This window comes from Propithecus coquereli, unplaced genomic scaffold (assembly GCF_000956105.1).
Source record: "Propithecus coquereli isolate 6110/MARCELLA unplaced genomic scaffold, Pcoq_1.0 Scaffold214, whole genome shotgun sequence".
Lineage (NCBI taxonomy): Eukaryota > Metazoa > Chordata > Mammalia > Primates > Indriidae > Propithecus > Propithecus coquereli.
In genome coordinates, this window is record NW_012146523.1 from 2,325,479 (window position 1) to 2,347,118 (window position 21,640).

Below are 21,640 nucleotides of genomic sequence, written 5' to 3' on the forward strand. Positions count from 1 at the left end.
TCAAGGGGGACCATGGCGACAGGTGAAGGGACCATTGCAACAAGGTCTTGCAGAGGAGGAGAGAGATTGGACTCAACTTTGACTCCAAGGAGGACAAGTGGGGATTTATAACCAAGAAGCAGGTGGAGTCAGTGGGTGAAAAGTCCCTAAGAGGAAACATCAAGGATAAAGGGTTTCTGGCTAAACTGACTTGATAGGATTATTGCTAATGGCAGGACCGAGTGATAAGATATCAAGGATGGTCAGATGCTGTAGGGGATAAGAAATGTCTTTCTTTCCTATCCTAGGTTCATGGTCGAGGATCCTATAACAAAAGAAAGATTAACAAGAAAAAAGCATACAAATTTATTTAAGTTCTATGTGACATGGGAGCCTTCAGAAAGGAGGACCCAAAGAAACAAGGAAATTTGTATATTTTTGTACTTAGGATGAATGAAGAGTAAACAGTTGTGCAGAAGTATGACTGGACAAAGGGGGCGTGATCGAACAGTAGTAAACAGGGGCGGAGGGCGGGGGGACTCAGCAAGGCCTCTTTGTCCAGATTCTTCTCTGTGTCCCTGAGATAAGGGCGTTCCTTTCCTCCATGCACAGGGAGGGGACCTCTCAACTGCGGGTCTTATGACCTGCTTCAGGGAAGAAAGGCAAAGGGAAAGTGAGGGTGACCTTCCCTCCTGCTGTTTCCTCAGGTGCCAAGGTGCCACAATTTGGGGCAGCATTTCCTGAATCCCATCGACACCAAGAGAGAGGGATTTTCCCTAAATTGTGTTAGCAGGATTCTGGCTCAAACTGGATTCTGCAAGGACAGAGAGGAAACCCAAAGTTGGGCCTAGTCAAGCAGAGGACGCAGAGGAGCCTGATTAAAGTTTTGGTCAAAGAGAGTTTTTGTCACACCAAATTCTCCATAGCTTCTCCTGTGCACGGTGTTCACCAAGTGGAATGTCACATCAGATCAGAGGGTCTGACGTAGTATGGTGTGCAGAATAAAACATGAGGATCTTGATTAAAATGCAGATTACCAGACTCCAACCCTAGAAACTTTCTAGGTAGCCTCACGTGTGAAGCCCTAGAATGACCATGCTTTTGGAATCATTGTGACTGAGCTTAACATTTTATCATTGCATTTTGCTTAAATAGAAAGGAAATATATTTCATATTTCTGTCTTTTCTTTCCGTTTTTTTGCCCTGCCATGCTTATGTGTTACTTCAAATTTTGAACCGTTGCCTTCTGAAATATCTTTGCTAATCTTTTTTGAAGCACCTCTAACTCAAAAACCAAGCAAGCAGAACAAAATGCAAAAACCTAATTTTGGAAGTTCCCACGATGTCCTCTCCAAGAAAAGTTGTCAAAGCTCTTGGTTGAGGTAGAAGTTGAGAAGACAGCTTTACACCCTGCAGTTTGAAAAGAGAGAGAGAGAACTCTTTTTTCACCAAAAGTATTTATTTTGTATTTGTACTGTGTATGTGTGTGTGATATGCTTATAAACATATCATTGTTTCCCCAACAGAAATTTCCCAGAGATGTCTATATGACTTAATGTTACTCTGACAATTCCCACTCAGTCACATTGATCTTTTTTGTTTGCCTTTTTCTCTGCCAGACACCAGGATGCATTTAAACTCCATTCCCTCTCCAACTGCCTCTCTGATGTATTTGTACTTTTTACATTCCCTTTCCCTGTAGAATCTGAAGGAAATTCCTTTGGGCCCCTAGCTTTCCCTCAGAGTCAGAAACTTTTGTGTTGCTAATAGAACATGCTTTCATTAGCATTTCAATCCTGGGATGCTCTTAGAAAGCAGAGTTAGATCTGAGGGGCTCTCTAGCCACAACCTGATATATCCAACCTGTTTAACTGAAATCCCCAATGGCCAGTGCCTTTGACCTTATTTCTGCCAGCACATCTCATCAGAAAATCCTTTTCAAGGATTCTAGAGAAAGATACATGCATGATCTGAGAAGTTTTCCTTTGATCCCTCTCCCTGCTCTCTATATTGCCTGCCAAAAAGCCATACTCTGCTTATTTATTTTACGGGATTGAGTCATGGGGAGGTGATGGGTCAGTAGATGGATACATGGGTAGATGGGCAAGTGGGTGGATGGGTAACTAGAAGGGTAGATGGATGGGTAGATGAGTAAATAGATGGATGGGTGGACATCAGGTAGATGAATGGGCGGGCGGATGGATGGATAGATGAATGAGTAGGCAGATGGGAGGGTGGATGGAAAGATAACAAAAGATAAGACAAGACAAGACAATATCCTTGCTATTTAATTAACTATAATCGCCTTAAGTTCCTGAAGCTGAACACCACTTATGCAAAAAATGAGTCATGTGATCTATTTCCTGCCTCCCACAGGAGCAGCAGGGTGGGGCTTGTCAGATATTTCATTGCCATTCTGACTCAGTGTCTGCTTTGTGAAAGAAAAGAAACCATCCTCCTTTATACAGTGTGTATTAAAATGCCTCAGTGCAGTGGTACTTAACCAGGCATCTGCAGCAAAATCTCTTGGGAAACTTGTCCTAATTGCATATGCGTGGACCCCGGAAGCCTGAAACATCCATTCTGGTTGAAAACAACTGCTCCGACAGAAGATCCCTGTATCTGGTAGCAGTAGTGTTCCAATAGTATTGAGCAATATGTGCCTGACTTCATTTTCTCCTTGCACACATTGCACTGACATTTTCTAAGTACTAATTATATTTCAGGCAACGTTCTAAGTGCTTTTAATTTGTATTACCTCATTTAATCTTTACCACAACCTTTTGATGTAGGTACCATTAATATCTCCATTTTACAGGAGAGGGAATCCAGAGGTTAGGTAACTTGACTAGGGTCAGACAGCTAGTAAGAGGCAAAGCTGCAGTTTAAACACAGTCTGTGTACAAACTCTGTGGTCCCACCCACCATGTTACACTGCCTCTCTAATAAATAAGCTGACCTTTCAGAGCACTGTGGTCCAACAGAACTTTCTGCGATGACAGAAATGTTCTATATTTCCACTGTCCTATTAACATGATAGCCGCTAGCCACATGAGGCTTTTGAGCACCTGAAATGTGGCTGATGGGACTGAAGATCTGAGTTTTTAATTGTTTGATTTTAATTAATTTAAATAGCACAGTTTAAGAGCCAACTAATAGTCTCTGTTCATACATATGATCTCAAAAAAATGAAGTGCTGAACTAGGAATTAAGCAGGCTTCTCAGTTATAGACATCATCCTTTATTAACATGAAATAATTGCCAAGCACTCTTAGAATCCTTTGTGCTTCATTCCATCCTTGAAAAGAGTCTAGCTGTTCTTCTGAACACTCCACAAATTAGGTGGCACATCTAATCTTAGCTCATTGGAAGATGTGTTGAGATAAGACTAAAAGAAAAAAAAATTCAGGCAGAATAATATAGAGAAGTCAAGAACAAACTGTGGTGTGGTTGTGCCATTGACATTTATTCTCAGGAGTCATCGTCATATTTTCCATTTCCCAAATGCTGCCATCATAGATGGGAGTGGTTTGGGGTGTTGATGGAAATAAGGGACTTTAAAGCAGGATTTGGTGATGGAAAGAAAAAGAACAGGGCATCTATGCACACCTGGAAGGCAGAAATGCCATCCAACACCCTTTCTTACAGAAGGAAGTAAAGAAGCTGGGTGCAGTGGCTTGCACCTATAATCCCAGCTCCGCAGAAGGCGGAAGGATCACTTGAGTCCAGGAGTTCAAGAGTAGCCTGGGCAACATAGTAAGACCCTCTCTCTAAAAAAAAAAAAAAAAAAGAAGAAGAAGTAAAGAGATTACAATCTAAGAAAGAAGGAAAGATGATGATTCTGGATGAAATAATATAACATTCTGGATAAATAATATAATAAAAGATCCATATTTTTCTTTATAATTTGCCTTTAAAAATAGACAAAGCTTTTAAAGGTGAAGGGAAAGTAGAGTGTTAGCAAAACCCAAATGCATATAGCTAGGGTAGAGACAAGGCAACGTAGAATTTAGTGAAATTGTTAAATGTCGGTTTAGAACAGAGGTGGACAAACTACAGCCCCGAGCTAAACCTAGTCCACCACTAGTTTTTGCAAATAAAGTTTAATTAAGCACACCCATGCCCATTCCTTTATACATGGTCTATGCCTCCTTTAATACTCCAAGGGCAGAGGTAAGCAGCTGTGACAGAGACTGTATAGCCTGCAAAGCCTAAAATATTTCCCATTGCCCTGTACTGACCCTGTTTTAGAACAAAAGAGAGATATATATTAGCATAACCATTTTGGAGTACAATTTTGTGTGGCTATCAAATGTTAAAGGATACACAATCTTTGTCCTGGCAGTACTGCTACTACAATTTTATCAAGCAGATACATTGGTACATATGCCCACAGGGCTTCATTTAGTACTAAAAAACTAGAAACAACTTGAACATCCATTAGCTGGGCACTGGTTAAATGAATTACAGTGCATTAATATAAAGAGATTTTAGTCAATTATTTTTTAATGAGATAGTTCTACACATACTATTTATTTTGAAGGGATGTTTAAGAAATATTGCTAAATTTAAAAATGTTTAGATTAGGCACAGTGGCTCATGCCTATAATCCTAGCACTTCGGGAGGCCAAGGTGGGAGGATCACTTGAGCCCAGGAGTTTGAGACCAGCCTGGGTAACATAGCAAGACCTTGTCTCTACAAAAAATTTAAAAAATTAGCCAGGCATGGTGGTGGGCATCTGTAGTCCCAACTACTCAGGAGGCTGAGGCAGGAGAATCCCTGAGCTCTGGAGTTTGAGGTTACAGTATGCTGTGATCCTGCCACTACTCTCCAGCCTGGGCGACAGAACAAGACCCTATCTCAAAAAAAAAAAAAAAAAAAATGTTTGGAACAATATTATAAGACAATATCAGGCTGGGTGCAGTGGCTCACGCCTGTAATCCTAGCACTCTGGGAGGCCAAGGCAGGAGGATCACTCGAGGTGTCAGGAGTTTAAGACCAGCCTGAGCAAGAGCAAGACCCCGTCTCTACAAAAAATAGAAAAATTAGTCAAGTGTGGTAACGTGTGCCTGTACGCCCAGTTACATGGGAGGCTGAGGCAGGAGGATCGCTTGAGCCCAGGAGTTTGAGGTTGCAGTGAGCTATGATAAAACCAGGGTACTCCAGCTTGGGCGACATAGAGAGACAGGGTCTCTAAAAAAAAAAAAAAGACAATATTGGTGTAAAAACAACAATAAACAATTCTCCCCAAAAAAGACATACAGATATAGGCCCAGCACCTATCACATTGCCTGGCTTATGGTAGGTATTCAATATTCGATGAGTGAATACAGAGGACTTAAGCGTATATTTTATGTTTTTACTTTTCACTTTATGTCTCTTAGACTACACTCTGAATTTTTATGTTTATGTATTACTTTTTAAAAATCTAAATTTAAAAAGAGAAATATAAACAAGAAGAAATAGCCAAAGGTAGGTCTCCCTCAAACTGATACTGAGACGATGCCGCCGGCAGTGGCAGTGGTTGGGAGCTCTCGGCGCCATACTGAGGCATTCGGGAAGGGATGTATTTAACTTTCAAATTGGGACCAACAGAAACTGTTGGGCTTGAAGAGGTGTCTCTATGAGTCACATACAGCAGAAGTCCCAGAAGCACTAAAGAAAATAATTCAAAAATGTGGAAAAAGAAAATTATGCCGTTATCCTGGGGAAACCCTGGAAAAGCAGAGAGTTAAAGAAAAAGGAGCCAAATGAAGGACACAGTGGCCTACATTCAAGGTGGAGAGACATTTTTGAGGAAGAATATATATTTCTTGGCCAGGCACGGTGGCTCACGCCTGTAATCCTAGCTCTCTGGGAGGCTGAGGCGGGCGGATTGTTTGAGCTCAGGAGTTCGAAACCAGCCTGAGCAAGAGCGAGACCCCGTCTCTACTAAAAATAGAAAGAAATTAATTGGACAACTAAAAATATACAGAAAAAATTAGCTGGGCATGGTGGCGCATGCCTGTAGTCCCAGCTACTCGGGAGGCTGAGGCAGGAGGATCGCTTGAGCCCAGGAGTTTGAGGTTGCTGTGAGCTAGGCTGACGCCACGGCACTCTAGCCCGGGCCACATAGTGAGACTCTGTCTCAAAAAAAAAAAAAAAAAAAAAAAAAGAATATATATTTCTTGGGTTTCTAAGAAGACCCAGTCTCTACACCGATGTCTAGTGCCTCTTTGCAAATTCTTGTTTGGAAAGTGCTTTGATATCTTCTAGTATAAGATCCGTGGACATCAACAGTCCTGTTACATTAGCAAGTGTTTGTATTGAAGGGCCGGAAGCAAAGTTTCTATGTGTTGATTACCGTTAGAACTTCTCCCTGCTGCCAACACAAAAGCAGCTCTGCCTGGTAATACAGAAGCCCTGGGAACAGTCTCAGTAGTTGCCTTGTGCTGGCAACGTATCCCTGCCCTGGCTTCCCTTCCGAAATGCACACGTCACTCATTACTAGCCATTTATTCTTCTGGCAGAACTGTGGCAAGACGGGATTAACAGGAAAAAAAAAATTGAAAAACGAACATAAATAAATAATAAGACAAAAAAAAAAACCCACAAAAGAAGTAGGTATGTCTTTAAAATAATCAGTGTCTACCTCCCCCACCCCTATCCCTGTGTCTGCCTGCACTTCACATGCCTTGCGCGTCGCAGCGGGGCGAGGGGGTGGGAAGGGATATGTCTGCGCCTGTGAGAATCTTATTTAGACATCACAAGGTATTAGCCCAATTTCTAACATGACCGGCTATAATACCGGTGTACAGAGATGCCTGTTCTTTCTTCAGAAAACTCTCCAGTTCAAACATGTTTGCAGAGTATGATTCATGGTGTTTCTTTCTGGATTGTCCAGTGGGTAATTGCTGTACAAAAACCAGAGAAACAGATGTAGACCCTGAACCCTGGCTATAAATTTTTGTTTTATGATTATGGGTTTCAAATGTGCTGTGTCACACTGACAAATACACAGTTACTCTGAAACAAAATGGATTTTGCTTTCAAACTTTTGCTTTTTTGTTTTTTACTTTTTGTTTGCTCGTTGGTTGGAAATACTTTTATTAGATCATTGATCAAGCACAAAGAAAATAGAAGACATGACACATATCAGAATGTTATTTTATGTCATGCCAAGAAGATATTTGGGAAGATTTCTTCCAACTGTTTGACGAATGTTTAAAATGGGTGTCAATAATTTAAACTTCATTATGGACAAATTAGTCCATTTTTCATTTTCTATGCTATTCATCAATTTTTATAGTATATCACTATGTATTTAAATAATTGTGGCTCATTCATGTGTCTTTCCTTAATTTTACCTAAGATGAAGAATTTGGAGGAAGAATCAAGTTTTCAAGAAGTGTGAGAATTAGATTTACTGATGAAGAAATAATAAGAAATGTGTGACTAAATTATGGGTCTGCTTTATAAACTAATGCTTGGATTAATAGCTCTAATCATTGCTATCAGCATAATTAATTCATGATGAGAAATGATGAGTTGACTAGTGAATACAGTCGCATTATAAGAAACTCATATTCCATTCATAAGGCTTTAAAAACTGATCATTCATTTCAAGACCCAAGTTCATTTCTCTACAGTTAAGAGAACCTCAAGGTGATTATAAATTTAAGATTATTTTGTGCAAAGAAAGAAAACATCAAGTCTCCAATCCCTACCACAAACAGAAACTATGTTGTTTTTGTGCAATAATACAGTATAGTGGTAAGAAAGTTGGGAGCAGTCATCTCTCTCCCTAGATGAGGCTACTTCTCTAGCTTGAGAAATGAAAATGAACAGGATTCTGGGGACACTTATTCCCATATTCACTTCCCTGTGACCAGTGCATCCCCACCCTTTGGGAAGACCTTGAGCAAGAAGTGTGGCAGCCCCCTGGATAGGAAATACCTGTCTGCACATAGCTATCCGTGGTGCCATGTTTCTCATCTCTAACTCAAGTTCCTCCTGCTATACCGTAAATATAGCTGCTTCCTCCCCTCTCATCTAGCAACTTTTTATCCACCTCCATTATCACATATAAATGGGGCCAGTTTCCAAGGAACTCTGAGGACCTTAAATAAGCATTTAGAGCTATAAGCCTCACGGACCAAGTAGAAATTGGCACATAATGTAGTGCTTTGTGTATCTTTACAACTTTCTTAATGACAGTGTGCTAAATGTTTTGTAAATTCTTCTGTGTTCCCTTGCTTAAAATGTGTGTTGTCTTTGTAGTTAAAGGGTTTCTTATAATAAAGGTCTATTACAAATATAAGAGAGAGGGAGAAAAAAAATGACAAACACAGATTCAGCAAAATCTCACCCCTTTATCGCCTTGAACTTTTCAATAGCAAGAACTGAGCTTGCTGGGCCGAAAATTGTTTTAACGTACCTTCATAAAAGGATCTTTGACTTGGTAAGTGTGTGCGATGCATACTTTTCATGTTACACCATGAGTGCCACTTAGCAACTCCACTAGACAGAGAAGCTTTCAGCATGGGGTGGGGTGCCCCCTGACAGGCTTTTAAAAGGCCTGGATGCCAATGCACATTCCAGCACTATCCACAAAAAGGAGACTGGAGCAGAGCTCTTTCCTGCAAGGGGCAAGGAGGCTCTCCCTCCCTGCCCACCTACTTGCCCGCCCTGTTTTGTGGGTGAATTATAAGTAAATACTAGAAAAGCAGCGGAGGAGGGAGGGTATTTTAATTCCTCCCCAGAGTTTCCTTTCTTTGATGTGTGTTGCATCCTTTAAGCAAGTTGTGCAAAGTGGTCTCAGGGTAGATTAGATCTCCCTTTTAAAGTTATCTGTCTGCCTGGGTTTATTTGTGAATATTGCATCTATCCTCAGTGTTTTAAGACTGGCTGGAAAATTTCTCCTTCCTGGAGGTTGGTTCAGTGTAGGAGGTATAAAAAAAATCATTTTCTCATAAAATTACCCTATTTTAGTAAATAGCCAAGATTAGGCAGGGACTGGTATGGGTGAAGACTGGCCCTTGAAAATATAAAACCCTCATACTTAAACCAATTTTCAAAATATGTGTTGAAATATGTTGTGAACTGTGTGTATCTGGATGATCAGAGAAGTCTCCAACATGGCTATTTGGGCTGCAAGCCTGTGGGAACAGCAAAGAAATTTTCACATTGGATTGGGATTCCAGGGAGCTGGGTTCTAATTATGGTTCTGAGCTGTGTGACCTCAGGTTCCCTGGGCTTCTGTTTCCCCAGATGAAAAATATGAGTCACAGGTAACAGTTGTTCCAGGATATTTACTGAGTGCCATCCAAACATTATTTCTGTCCTCCCAGGAACCCAACTGAGGTGGGTAGGATTATATGCCCATTTTACAGCTGGGAAAACTGAGGCCCAGAGAGGTTAAATACTTGCCCCAGAACACACAGCTAGTAAGTGGTAGAACTGGAATTGGAATCTAGTTCAGTATTGACTCTCAAATCCATGCTCTTCATTGCTATACTATGTTTTCTCAGGTCAGGATCTAAAATCCCGTATATCTGTGTGACTGTGTGTTTGTGCGTGCTTGAGACAGTGGTAACTAATTCTATACTACTCCATATGCTGCATATAGCCTGGAAAGGATTTTTAAAAGTAAGTGAATCCCGGAAAGCTGGATTGCAAAGCAAATGCAATCCTTTCAGCTGGGGCTTGCAAGAGGGAGAAAGAGAAAAAGACTATCGAATGGAAAGTTTCTTAACCCAAGGCTTCCTCAAGGGGTAGCCTTTCTCTGTTCTACAGTTTAGGGCTTGCATGTGCTTTTTCGGGAGTGGAAAAATACATAAGTTACAAGGAATTTAACAGACAGAGAGGCGCACGGAGGAATTTAAAGGGTGGGCTGGGGGCGAGGCGAGGGCGGGAGGCGAGCGGGCAAGGGGGGAACAACGCTAGTTTCCAGGCTAAGCCGCCGCGAATAAAAAGGCGTGAAGGGAGAGAAGTTGGCGCTCAACGTGAGCCAGGAGCAGAGTCCTGGCTCCTCCCCTGCTCGTTTTAAAAGCACTTCTTGCATTGTTTTTAAGGTGAGAAATGGGAAAGCGAGCGCCGGCTTGCGCGCTCGCTGCCTGCCTCTCTGGCTGTCTGCTTTTGCAGGGCTGCTGGGAGTTTTTAAGCTCTGTGAGAATCCTGGGAGTTGGTGATGTCAGACTAGTTGGGTCATTTGAAGGTTAGCAGCCCGGGAAGGGTTCACCGAAAGTTCACTCGCATATATTAGGCAATTCAATCTTTCATTCTGTGTGACAGAAGTAGTAGGAAGTGAGCTGTTCGGAGGCAGGAGGGTCTATTCTTTGCCAAAGGGGGGACCAGAATTCCCCCATGCGAGCTGTTTGAGGACTGGGATGCCGAGGACGCGAGCGATCCGGGCAGGGTTTGTCTGGGCACCGTCCGGGTAGGATCCGGAACGCATTCGGAAGGCTTTTTGCAAGCATTTGCTTGGAAGGAGAACTTGGGATCTTTCTGGGAACCCCCCGCCCTGGCTGGATTGGCCGAGCAAGCCTGGAAAATGGTAAATGATCATTTGGATCAATTACAGGCTTTTAGCTGGCTTGTCTGTCATAATTCATGATTCGGGGCTGGGAAAAAGACCAACAGCCTACGTGCCAAAAAAGGGGCAGAGTTTGATGGAGTTGGGTGGACTTTTCTATGCCATTTGCCTCCACACCTAGAGGATAAGCACTTTTGCAGACATTCGGTGCAGGGGAGATCATGTTTGACTGTATGGATGTTCTGTCAGTGAGTCCTGGGCAAATCCTGGATTTCTACACTGCGAGTCCGTCTTCCTGCATGCTCCAGGAGAAAGCTCTCAAAGCATGCTTCAGTGGATTGACCCAAACCGAATGGCAGCATCGGCACACTGCTCAATGTAGGTTTATTTTTTTTCCCTTCTTCTACCAAGAAAAAAAAATTAATTGTCTCTCTTGCATGCAATAAAGACATTGGAAATAAACTGCACTGGTAGCAAGACAAAGGGTTTAATGATTTAATGCTGAAGGGGTGTGATATGCTGGCGTGCATATTGATTCCTTCTGCTGAAAATTTCCTGTTGAGATGTTTTCTTCCCAAATAACCCCTCCCGCTCCCATGTTCCTCTCCTTACCAACCTTACAGTCTCTTTAAAACATTTTTTAAAATATGCATGGAGGGGGAGGAAAGTGGAGCCTGACCACAGGACTTTGAAACATTCTTTAAGTAGGGCAATTTGACACATCGTGCAGTTTTTACTAAAATATATGCAGAGGGGAATTTAACTTTGCTGCTCTTTGGATTAGCTGCTAGTTGTATATACCCCCCCGACCCCTTGTGTATTTCAACAGTCCAAAGTGATTAAAATATGACATCTTCCTTGCAAGGAATTTAGCCTAATTAAGGTGGCTGCTGCTCCCGAAGTTCATAAACCACCAGTTCAGGCTGCTGCCTCCAATGTTTTCCTTGCTAAGGAAAGGCAATATTTCTTAGCATTGACCCTGCTGCCACCTTTCCGAGTCACTTTGTTGGTCTAAGAAGTTGCTGTTTTGCTAGAAAACTACTGGCAATGAACACCCCTTGGGCTGAGCCATCCATTATTTCCATATCTTACAATTCAGCCAGGAACCTGGACATCAGTTAAAGAAAAGGAAATATAAGTGGGGTAGCCCAGTTTTTTAAAAAAAATATTGACTGTTTTGTTATCTGATGCTGACACGGTGCCGAGGCACGCATCTGGTCAACAGTAGCCTGGCTGCAGGCTTGAGAAATGACCAGGAGTCCCAGAAAATCCCACCTTCGGGTGGCTGTACTGGGAGCCTGCAGGATGCTTCGCTACCCTGACAGTGATTTAGATAAATGGCTCAGCTATCTATCAAAATGTTTTTAGTACTTTATTTGACAATTCATTGGAGCATTAGCCTGAAAATGACATTTTAAATCTTTGTTTTCAAAGAGGTCAAAGTTTAACTGGAAGAAATTGAGTTTTCCTAATAACATGGTGGCTTATCTAAAGAGAAGAATAAGGAGAGGGGAGACAATGACAGGATTTAAACTGCTCTCTCTGAAACTTTTTCTTAAGACTACAGACTTGTTTCTCGGGCCAGGAGATCAACAGGTTTGCAGCTGAAAAATCAATAACCATTTGATGCCAACAGTCTGGCTATCTGACTTAACATTTCGTAGAGCTGTAAGCAGGGCAAAAAGAATGTGGTTTTCAGAAGGCGCCTTAATCTTCAGCTGCTCTCCAAATGCCTTTTCTTTCTTGCTGCCTGTTTTCTCTCTGGAGAACTCAAAGAATTTTCCAATCCACTAACATCTTTTAGACCTGTTCTCTCTATGGCAATTAAAACAGTATGAACGATTTCTGTTGGAATCCCAGGGAACTGGGGCTCTCTGAAACTTTTTCTTGTTAGAGAAAGTTGTAATGAAACATACTTTTTTAACAGAGAGGGGGAAAAAAATTGCTCAGCGTCCTCGCCAAAGTTATTAGACCTAATAGAGCTTTTACATGTAGACATTCTTCCTTTTGTAATTAACCCTCCAAACATGCTTATTAAGTTGTAAGAGTAGGGGGGAAAGCTTTGTTTGTTCTTGAACAAGTTAAACAAGGGATTTGCTTTATCTAGGGAGAGCGAGTGGTGAATGTGTCATTCGCCTAAAACTAGCCGATAAGCAAGAAGTGTTGATAACAGCAAAGTTTAGCTAATCAAAGAAACTTGCATTAGACAAAGTAAATAAAGGGATTTGACAAAGGGATTTCAGACATTCCAGTGTCTTATTTTTGTAAGCAGGGCAATTAGTTCTTATTGTGGTCAATTTCACAAGAGTTTGAATCCCACAACCCAACTTTAGGTTAAATGAATAAAATGTAAATATATCTTGTGCCCCTGAAGAGTTGCTTTATCCTCCAAAAACCACTTTATGACTGGTCAGTTTAGTTGTTCCAGCAATTAAGTTGTTTTTTTAAGCATAAACAAAACTAAAACAATTTTTAAAAAAGATTCAAACAAATGTCTGTGCCACACAGTGTCTGGTTCAGGGTGGTATAGCTAGTTAGGGCTTTTGAAATAAAAACATATTAGGGCTACGTTTGTATAAGTAAGAACATAAAACCACAACCTTTTCCATTTTACTTAATGGCTGTTTTGACGAGAAGCAGATCTGTTTGTGCTTTAACACAGAGGAAACAGTGGGCAAAGAGGGAAAAAAAATAGCACTAAATTCCAACCAAAACTATTTTCTTCTCTAAGATTCTACTTATTTTTTTTATGGTGTGTGTGTGTGTGTGTGTGTGTGTGTGTGTGTGTGTGTGTGTAGTAAATAAAGTAAAACCTTTGAACGTGGAAAATGTCACCAGAAGCTTACTTTGAAAGGTGTTAGAATATTCCCTTTATTTTCTTTTTAATTTTAAAGACAGAAAAATGATATGCCAACCAGCTGCCGGCTGTAGTAGGGCCTGTGAATTGCTTGTTATAAGCATTAAAAGTCAGGATTAAGGGGCTACTAAGGGAATGTGGTATAAATATTACGATTGAAGACTATCCCTGGAAGATACAGATGTTATTAGGAAAGTAAGTTTCTAAGATGCCCCCTGTATTATCTTGGTTTTACATTGCTCCAGATGTTTTCAGCATTAATTGCTCAGTGGCCATAGGATAAATCTTAATATTTTGTGGTCTAAATAGAGTTGCTTTTGGTGAAATCACGAGTGTGACAACTTCTTGGCCCTTTTCCCTGTCTTCTCCCTACTCAACACATCAAAAGGAAAAAGAAAAAAATACTTTCTTTTTGAAACAGGATTTTGCCCATTAATGAGAAGAAACTATTTTTAAAACAAACAGTAATGATGTGTAATTAAGGAACGAGAAAAGTCCCTTTTTCAAAACTCTGGGACCCAAATTTCGAGTATTAAACAGTATCTAAATCCTCTCCTAGTGAGATATAAATTGGGGTCAAAGTGGCAAAATCAAAGATACCCTCTGAAAGAAAGACTAAATAAAGACTGACAGCCACCGCATGAATTGAATGGGGTTTTGAATAAATATTTCAGTGAAAAGGCCCAATTGTTTTTCTAAAGTAGGACATAATTTTCTGCTTCTCGGCCACATGACGGTGGTAACTAATACCACCAGAAAGCAGAGAAGGAGAGGGACTTTTTCTTAAATCTCTAAAAGAGTGTAGGACAGTGTTGTTTGAAAACAAGCGAAAGATTCACTAGGTTTTCCTTCCTTGTAGGGAAAAAATATTAAAGTATTGTCAAGATCCAGATAAATTGGTACATTTGACAGGGGAGTTTAAATTTTATTGCCAGAAAAGGGTGGATTCCAGAAAACAAAACAGTAGGAGAGGTAGACATCTGTTTGCTTAAACTTAAGCTACAGAATTGATTTGGAAGCTCTCGTTAGAATTTGATTTGCCAGCTCTCATGTAAAGCCCTTGAATTGAATCGGGCCTTTTTTTCTTAATAGATAAATGACCAGAATGGCAATTTCTGATAGGCTAGCTGACCTGAATCAGAAGTTTCCTTCTCATTTCTAGAAACCTGGTTCTGACCATATACAACCAGTTGGTATTGTCATGGACTTTTCTGTAAAGCATAAGAATGAAAGAAAGTTCTGGATATCAGACATTTATAATATACCTTCAACATATGTGTTAAGTTGAAAAAGAAAACCTTACTGTTTTCTCCTTTACACATTCCACAAAGGTCGTTAAACTCTATCCGAGAAGGGAAATACATGATTAATAACACAGATTATAAATTCTGTTCTGAAGGAATTTGTAATTTTTAAATCAATATTTCAAATTAGAAACTTACTCTCTGGGAGGAGTATGGAGTTATAAAACCAAGATACAAAATGTAAAACTCTTCAAGTTGTACAGGACTTTATTTAACAATAAATACAGTGTTCCTCTTAGAACAACTGAGAAAAAATCTTCTATAGAGTATGAGTTACATCTAAGTTTCAATAAATTTATCCTTAAATGACATTTTTATACTTTAAATGTTCGAATATAAATTCAGTTAACTATCAATTAAATAGATTATTTCAGAAATGGGAGTTTTTGATGAAGGTTAATCAGAAAAATCTTGGCTGAAAACCTTTCCAAAGATACTAATGTAGAATCTTGCCTTTCAAATTACAGGGTAGTAGTTATGGCTATCATATATCTTTGATTTTCTAGAATAACCCACTTTCAGATAAACTGCCACAGTTCCCACATAAATCATTGAAATATGTCAGATATTTAATGTTATGACATCTCCTAGGCTGCCCCTTGAACCCAGGAGTGGCACAGAAAGTCTTTGTTTGGATTCAATAGTCAATATAACTAGAGCACTCACAGCTTAATTTTTCCATTATGACTGAAGATCGCCTTGTGTTTCTGGGTCATTTTTCTGAAAATGAATACCTTTTGTAGCAAACTATAAACTGTAAACAGAAGGCATCCCCCGCAAAATGGTGTGGACTGTGGTTCTCGCTCTAGCACCTATGCGTGTGTGTATGTGTGTTGGGGATGGGGAAAAGGAATAGAATTAAATTGAATTGTCACGAACAAATCTGTATCAGCCCTTTAGCCAGCTGCTTGTTAAAAAGTTGAGTTGGGGATGATGGAGGGAGGAGGGCAGAGTTAACTCAGGTTTTAGATTTATCAGTATCCTGCCTGTAAGTGGCTTGGTCTAAGTACCTCTTGCTAAATAGGAGATGAGATAACCTGCCCCATCTGTAAGATCTAATGTCACGACCTCATCAGTCAATGTGTTGGCCTGAATTCTCTCTTCATTCTCAGCTTCCTTACTTTGTCATTAAGAAGCATGGTTCTTACCCCATCCTACACCCAAATCTCTTTAAATGAATGAAAAATAAAGTTGTAAAAGTTCTCTCTACCTAGGAAGCAGTAGAGGGTAAGTCTGCAGGCATTTTATTATTTTTCTTAAGCTTTCAGAGCTTCTTAGATGGGAATTCAAACGGGCAGTGGAAGTGCTGACTTGCTTTTTCTCTGGCCTTGCAGGGAGGGGAGCTGAAAGGGGGTCACTCAGTAAGATAAGACTCTGGGCCCCCTGCGCGATAAGGCGAGGATAACAGGAACTGACGTCAGCGAGGCGACCCAGCCTGGCCAGGCATTTCCTCTAGCCAGGGAGCAGGGATCCCAGGAGCCTCCAGGCCTCCTACAGCAGCCCATGAAGGGAACTAACTCAGAGGAGGGAGAAAGAAGAAAACTACTTATTATTTTTTGCAGGGGGGAGAGTGGGTGATAATGTGCACCATTTCCAAAAACAGATTTCTCTAAAGAGAACAAAGAATAATTTGGGGTGAAGAAAGTGATTTTTAATAAAAGCGGATGCTGAGATTATTTGTAATTTTACATTGTCACAGAATAGATATTTGTTTCCTAGCTGTCAACAATTTCCCTCTATGTCTCTCATAAGACAGTTTATCTAGCGATGACCAAATATCATCCACCCACAAATCCGGCCAACTCTCCGTATAGAACAAAATGTGAGGGAATTCACATTGTCAGAGTTAATCCCGGGTACTCCTCTTTACTTTTGTCGACTACAACGTTCCCACCCCCCACCCACATCAGATGACAACATCGCTGAAGCCATTTCGTTTGCCACCAGCCCTGAAACTACCTAGCAGTTTTCCTCTCCTCTTTCTGTCTTCCTTTTCTGTCGAACTCAGATTTTTTGCCTTCTCAAGTATCTCTGATTTGAGGTTTAGAGAAGGAGAAACCCAAATGAAGGGGTCTTATTTTATTTTTTAAAATTCACAGGTTCTCCTCTGTCCACTTATATCTTAAAGAAAGATAGCTCCTTATTTTTTAGGTTTTAATATTGAACAAGGAGTTATTCTCCTAATTTGACCAGTATTTAGTGGGATATTTGTTTTTGTTGTTATGCTCAATTACTGTTCATCACAGATTAAAATTTTACCAAGTCGGGGAAAAAAAAAAGCCAAATTCAAAATATTGCACAGGTAAGACCAAATAAAATGAATGCATCAATTAACTGGGAAAAGATTTGGGTCACATTTATCCCAATTTTTTTTCCAGTTTCCAGAGCAGATGAAGACCCATATACTCTATCTTCTCAAAAATATTAAAGCTTTCAGTGGCTACAGTACCTTTGTCCTGTCATCAAAGTCCATAATTATAAAAAGGCTGAGGATCTGAAGGCCGTTTCAGCTTCAAAAGATTTTTTAGGGTCTGGTCTATTGGAAAGCTTGGGGGTATAATTAACTAAAATGGAAATGGAGGTAGCGAAATTTAGTTCCTGATGTTTTAATTTAGCTCAGTACTGCCGTGTGTTATTGAAGAGAATTCTTAAAGGCAAACATAATTATTTCATTATGGTCCTCAGAATGCTTTCATTGGCTTTAATGACAAGAAGATGTATAAAAAGGCATACATTTTAATTAGTCCTTATATTTACATCAGATAAATAACAAATAATTGATGAAAAACAAGTCTTTGGAATGGATGATTTCGCATAGCGCGCTGGTTACAGTTTAATGATGAAACATTTCTCCGTTGCTTTGCATTTTAATTATCTTTACATTACATTACAGTAGTGGTGCCATGGAGCTAAAATATCGTCATTGCCATTTTATTACAAAAAAATCACGATTAATGCCTACAAATTGAAGGCTCAAAAAGGTAGCTAGACACATCGAGGAAGTAAATTGCCGGTTCCATTAATTTTATTACGTTTGTTAGAACTCATTTTGATCACTTTTATCTTTTACGCTTCATCTTTTTGGATTAAGACCGTCAGGGGTTTCACATGCATTTTTATGACCACATCTTCTCCTGAACACCTTTCTTTCTCTCTTGCTGCCTGTTTTGAAGACTTAGGTGAAGGTGCTTTGCCAAATGTGTGCTGGAAATTCAGAGTCTTTTTCCATGTTATAGGCCGGTTTTACCTTTGATTTTATATGAAAACCCATTTCACATGATTCATCCGTTTTGGTGTACAGAACACTAATTGTTATTATTGATTTTAAATTCCGTGACCATTACAAGTAGCCCAGATGACTGGCAGATAAAGGGTAATAATCCATGGAGTTCTGGAACTGTTTCATGTTTGTCTGGAGTACTTTATGTGATCAATATTAACTGCCCCATTGAAACTAACTGCTGTATCAAATAACAGTCAATCAAATGAATGTGCTTAGAGATTATTTATTGAAAGCTTTAATTGTTCACTAGGGCCCTGCTTATCAGAGGAAACAATAGGAACTAGAGATAGGATGAACAGGTTTGGATTTGCGGGGAAAGTTGGAGGATGCAGATGAACAGGACATCTCTCTGCTACTCAGGCAAGAGTTTCCAGAGACTCATGTTGGGCTTATAGTGGGCTTGCAAATACTCTTGCAGAGATTATTCTGTCACTTGTCTCTCGAATGCTAGAGAAGAAGGCATAATTTTTTTTCCCCTCAGCAGAGGCTGTGAAAAGTTGTTTCTAAGACTTTTCCTGCTGCTTCTCCCCACTCCTCACCCTCCCATGCATCTCTCTACCTCTGCTCCCCCATCATTGCCTGAATGGATGGTCTGAGAGAATGGAAATAGCCTGGCTTGACACAGGATGGATTGCTGTAGCTATGAAATGGGAATAATAGTGTCTACATTGCAGGATTTGAGGAAGGATTAGAGGTCGTGTAAATTAAGATTCTATTCGTGTCTTGAAAACATACAGAAGTCACAGAGCAGGCCTGCCTGCTCTGATTTGGGCACGACTCTTGTGGCTTATATGCCTTTGCTGAGAGTGAACAGTATTTTTTTTTTAGTCATATCTAAATTAGTAACCTCTTTTCCTCAGCGAAGTGGTTCCTCTGTCTGTATAGCTCATAACCTAGGTGACAGTCCTTCCTGTTAGTCAGGTAGCACTGTGGCCTGATTCAGAGGCATCCATTTACCAAACCCTCCGATTTCAGACCAATGATTGACTTTTACAAGGGGCCGTTGTCACCTTCAAGGTTGTCACAATACACTTAGCCCAAAGATGCTGTTGTGGCTTAGTACATTTTTATTGCTCACTGATGGATTAGATCTTGCAGTATGCCATTCAACAAACGGCTCCTGGGTGTCTGCCATGTGCCAGGCTCTTTGATATGATCTGTGGAGGACAACGAGATGAATCAGACACTGTCCCTGCTCTATTTGGACTTACAATGTAATGGGAAGAACTTGTGTACACAATTTATTGTGACACAGCCCCTTTATTAACACCAACACAAAAATCTCCTCAGGACTTTGAACCTGAGATTGATGAAGGAAATTACTGAATACTACTGAGAACCACAGATGGTCCGTAGGCAGGTGATCAAGTGAATTATACATTTTTGTCACAATGGAGTAGGCATAAAGTGTTCCTGTGTGTAGGCCTCACAGATAATCTCTAAAAGTAGTTCACAAAGAGGAGTTTTAAACCTATCTTGAGCAATGGAACATGTGCATACCTTCCAAATTTACTTCTTGAAGACTTTCAGATGGATATTTCTAGAGGACGTAAGTAATTATACCCTTTTGGGGTTGGGTTTGATTCGATTGGATTTTTAAAAATCATTTATTCATTTATTTATGATCGTTTCTGTAATTTATTGTTGTGTAACAAACCATCCCCAAACTTAGTGGTCTAAAAATTTATTATCTCATTCTGTGGAATGACTGGGCTCAGCTGGGCAGATCTTCTGCTCCACAAGGTGTCAGCTGGGGCTGCATCATCCAGAGCTAAAGTGGGCTGGAAGTCCAAAAGAGTTCACTCACACGGCTGGCAGTTGATGTTGGTTGTTGGCAGAGAGCTCAGCTGGGGCTGTCAACTGGAGCACTGAATCTGCATGTGGCTTGTGCTTCTCACAGCATGGCAGCAATATTCTGAGAGGGAGCGGCCCAAGAATAAACCTTCCAAGAAGGAGGAAGTGGAAGCTCCTAGTTCCCTTAAAAGCTAGATCCAGAGCTGGCATAGAGTCACTTTCACTGTGTTCTACTGGTCATGCAGTCACAGAGCCAGCCCAGATTCGACAAATCTACCTTTCAGTGGAGGGGTAGCAAAGAATGTCCTGCAGTCTTCAGTCCACCATAGCAATCATAGCACCTGTGCCCTATAATGAGAAAGAAAATATTGTCTTCTGAAAATGACTTAATTGTAAAATGATTGTGGGGTTTTAGTTAGTTTGGTTTTTGGCTGGTTAAATATTTAACAAAATTCTACTTTAATGACTGTACATACATTTTCTGTTAATCCTTACAACCCTAAGTGGAAGATACTATCCTCATTTTACAGACGAGGAAATGGAGGCTCAGGGAAGCTGAGTAGGGTGACTGAATTCACACAGGTAGTGAGGTGTAGGGCTGGGCTGCAAGTCCCAGGCGGGGCTTTTCTCCAGCTCCATGTGCTGTTCTTCACTTGGGGGTCCTCACTTCCGCAGCTTAACGCTGCCATTCCAGCTGAGTGAATCATTCCTGAAAAAAAAAATTATATGCCCTAATAATACCAAGAAAGGACCATGGAGTGTTTTGGTTTTGGGGAAAGGTAGAAGAGAGAGAGGTAAAGAACTGTAACTCACATAATTTCCTCTGATTACATTATTTTCTCTAATATAAACCACAGTCTTTTAAATTGTAGAGGAAACTCGGCCCAAACTATGAGGCTGTTTTACTCTTTTGCCCTTTTGTTTTTACATCCTGTTTGCTGTTGAAGTCTATCCGGGCCTCATAACTGCTGTGGTTCATGGGGTTGAGGAGCAGGATTCGTCTGGTATTTACAGAGGAGTGGCAAGAAGATGAGAGATGGGAAATGGGGCTTTTCATGTTATTCTCGTTTACTCCTAACACTCATCTAAAGAGGGGTACTAATTGCTCATGCTAGATGGTTCCTCTTAGTTAAGCAGCGCTGTTGTGTCTTCCATTACCAAATAAAAATAAAAAAAAGAAGAGGAGGAAGAAAGGAAACTTTCTAAGAGATAGTGAAGTTGATATTTGCCACCTATTTTAAGTATCCATTGTGTTTAGAGGATCCCAAACCTAAGTTAACAATTACTATTTAGTGAAATTTACACAAATCATAATGATTATTAGCCTCTTAGATAATGCTCTTATTTCAGTGACTTCAAATATACTTTAAATGCAAGATATTATTCTGTATTTTGGATTTGTATATACTATGTTCTACCTGTTTCTTTTGTTTGAAATCTTATATATTTTGAGGAAATAGAGACAGATGAGGAAATTGAAGTGACTTGCTGGAAGTCATATAGTGGGTCCTAAATGGAAGCAGATCTAAATCTGTAAGACGCTGATATGTGATACAGTGAAGTACAGCGTAGTACTGTGTGACACTGGGTTGGGCAGACACCCTTCATGCACTGCCCTTGCTGTGTGGGCTTGAGCTCCAAGTTGCCTGGGTTTTTTCATCTGTAAAATGGATCCATAATGCTTACCTTGCAAGCTTAAGATCAAAGTCTTCATCAAAGACTTAAATATGAGAGTGTACTTGGCACATAATGCTCAGTAAATAGATTCTTTTCCCCAATATTTTATTATGAAAACATTTTTTAAATGCAGAAAAGTTGAAAAATTTTACAGCAAGCATGGACACTCACCACCATATCTACCATTAAAACAACCAGGGTTTTTTCCTGTATTTCCATCCTTTTTTCCTTT

General features: G+C 40.2%; 1 protein-coding gene across 4 annotated transcripts in view; it reads left to right on the forward strand.

The window, feature by feature from the left end:
* RARB (retinoic acid receptor, beta) overlaps nucleotides 1–21,640 on the forward strand; it is a 370,255-nt gene that overhangs the window by 197,474 nt on the left and 151,141 nt on the right. For 2 of the 4 annotated variants that reach the window (XM_012644554.1, XM_012644555.1), the window contains exon 1: nucleotides 10,246–10,871. The exons of 1 other annotated variant lie outside the window; for it this stretch is intronic. In XM_012644554.1, the coding sequence (XP_012500008.1) occupies nucleotides 10,715–10,871 (157 nt within the window). In that variant the 5' untranslated portion in view covers nucleotides 10,246–10,714. Of the gene's footprint in view, nucleotides 1–10,245; nucleotides 10,872–21,640 lie in introns of those variants that run through there. One more of the 4 variants, XM_012644556.1, reaches the window with a different exon arrangement.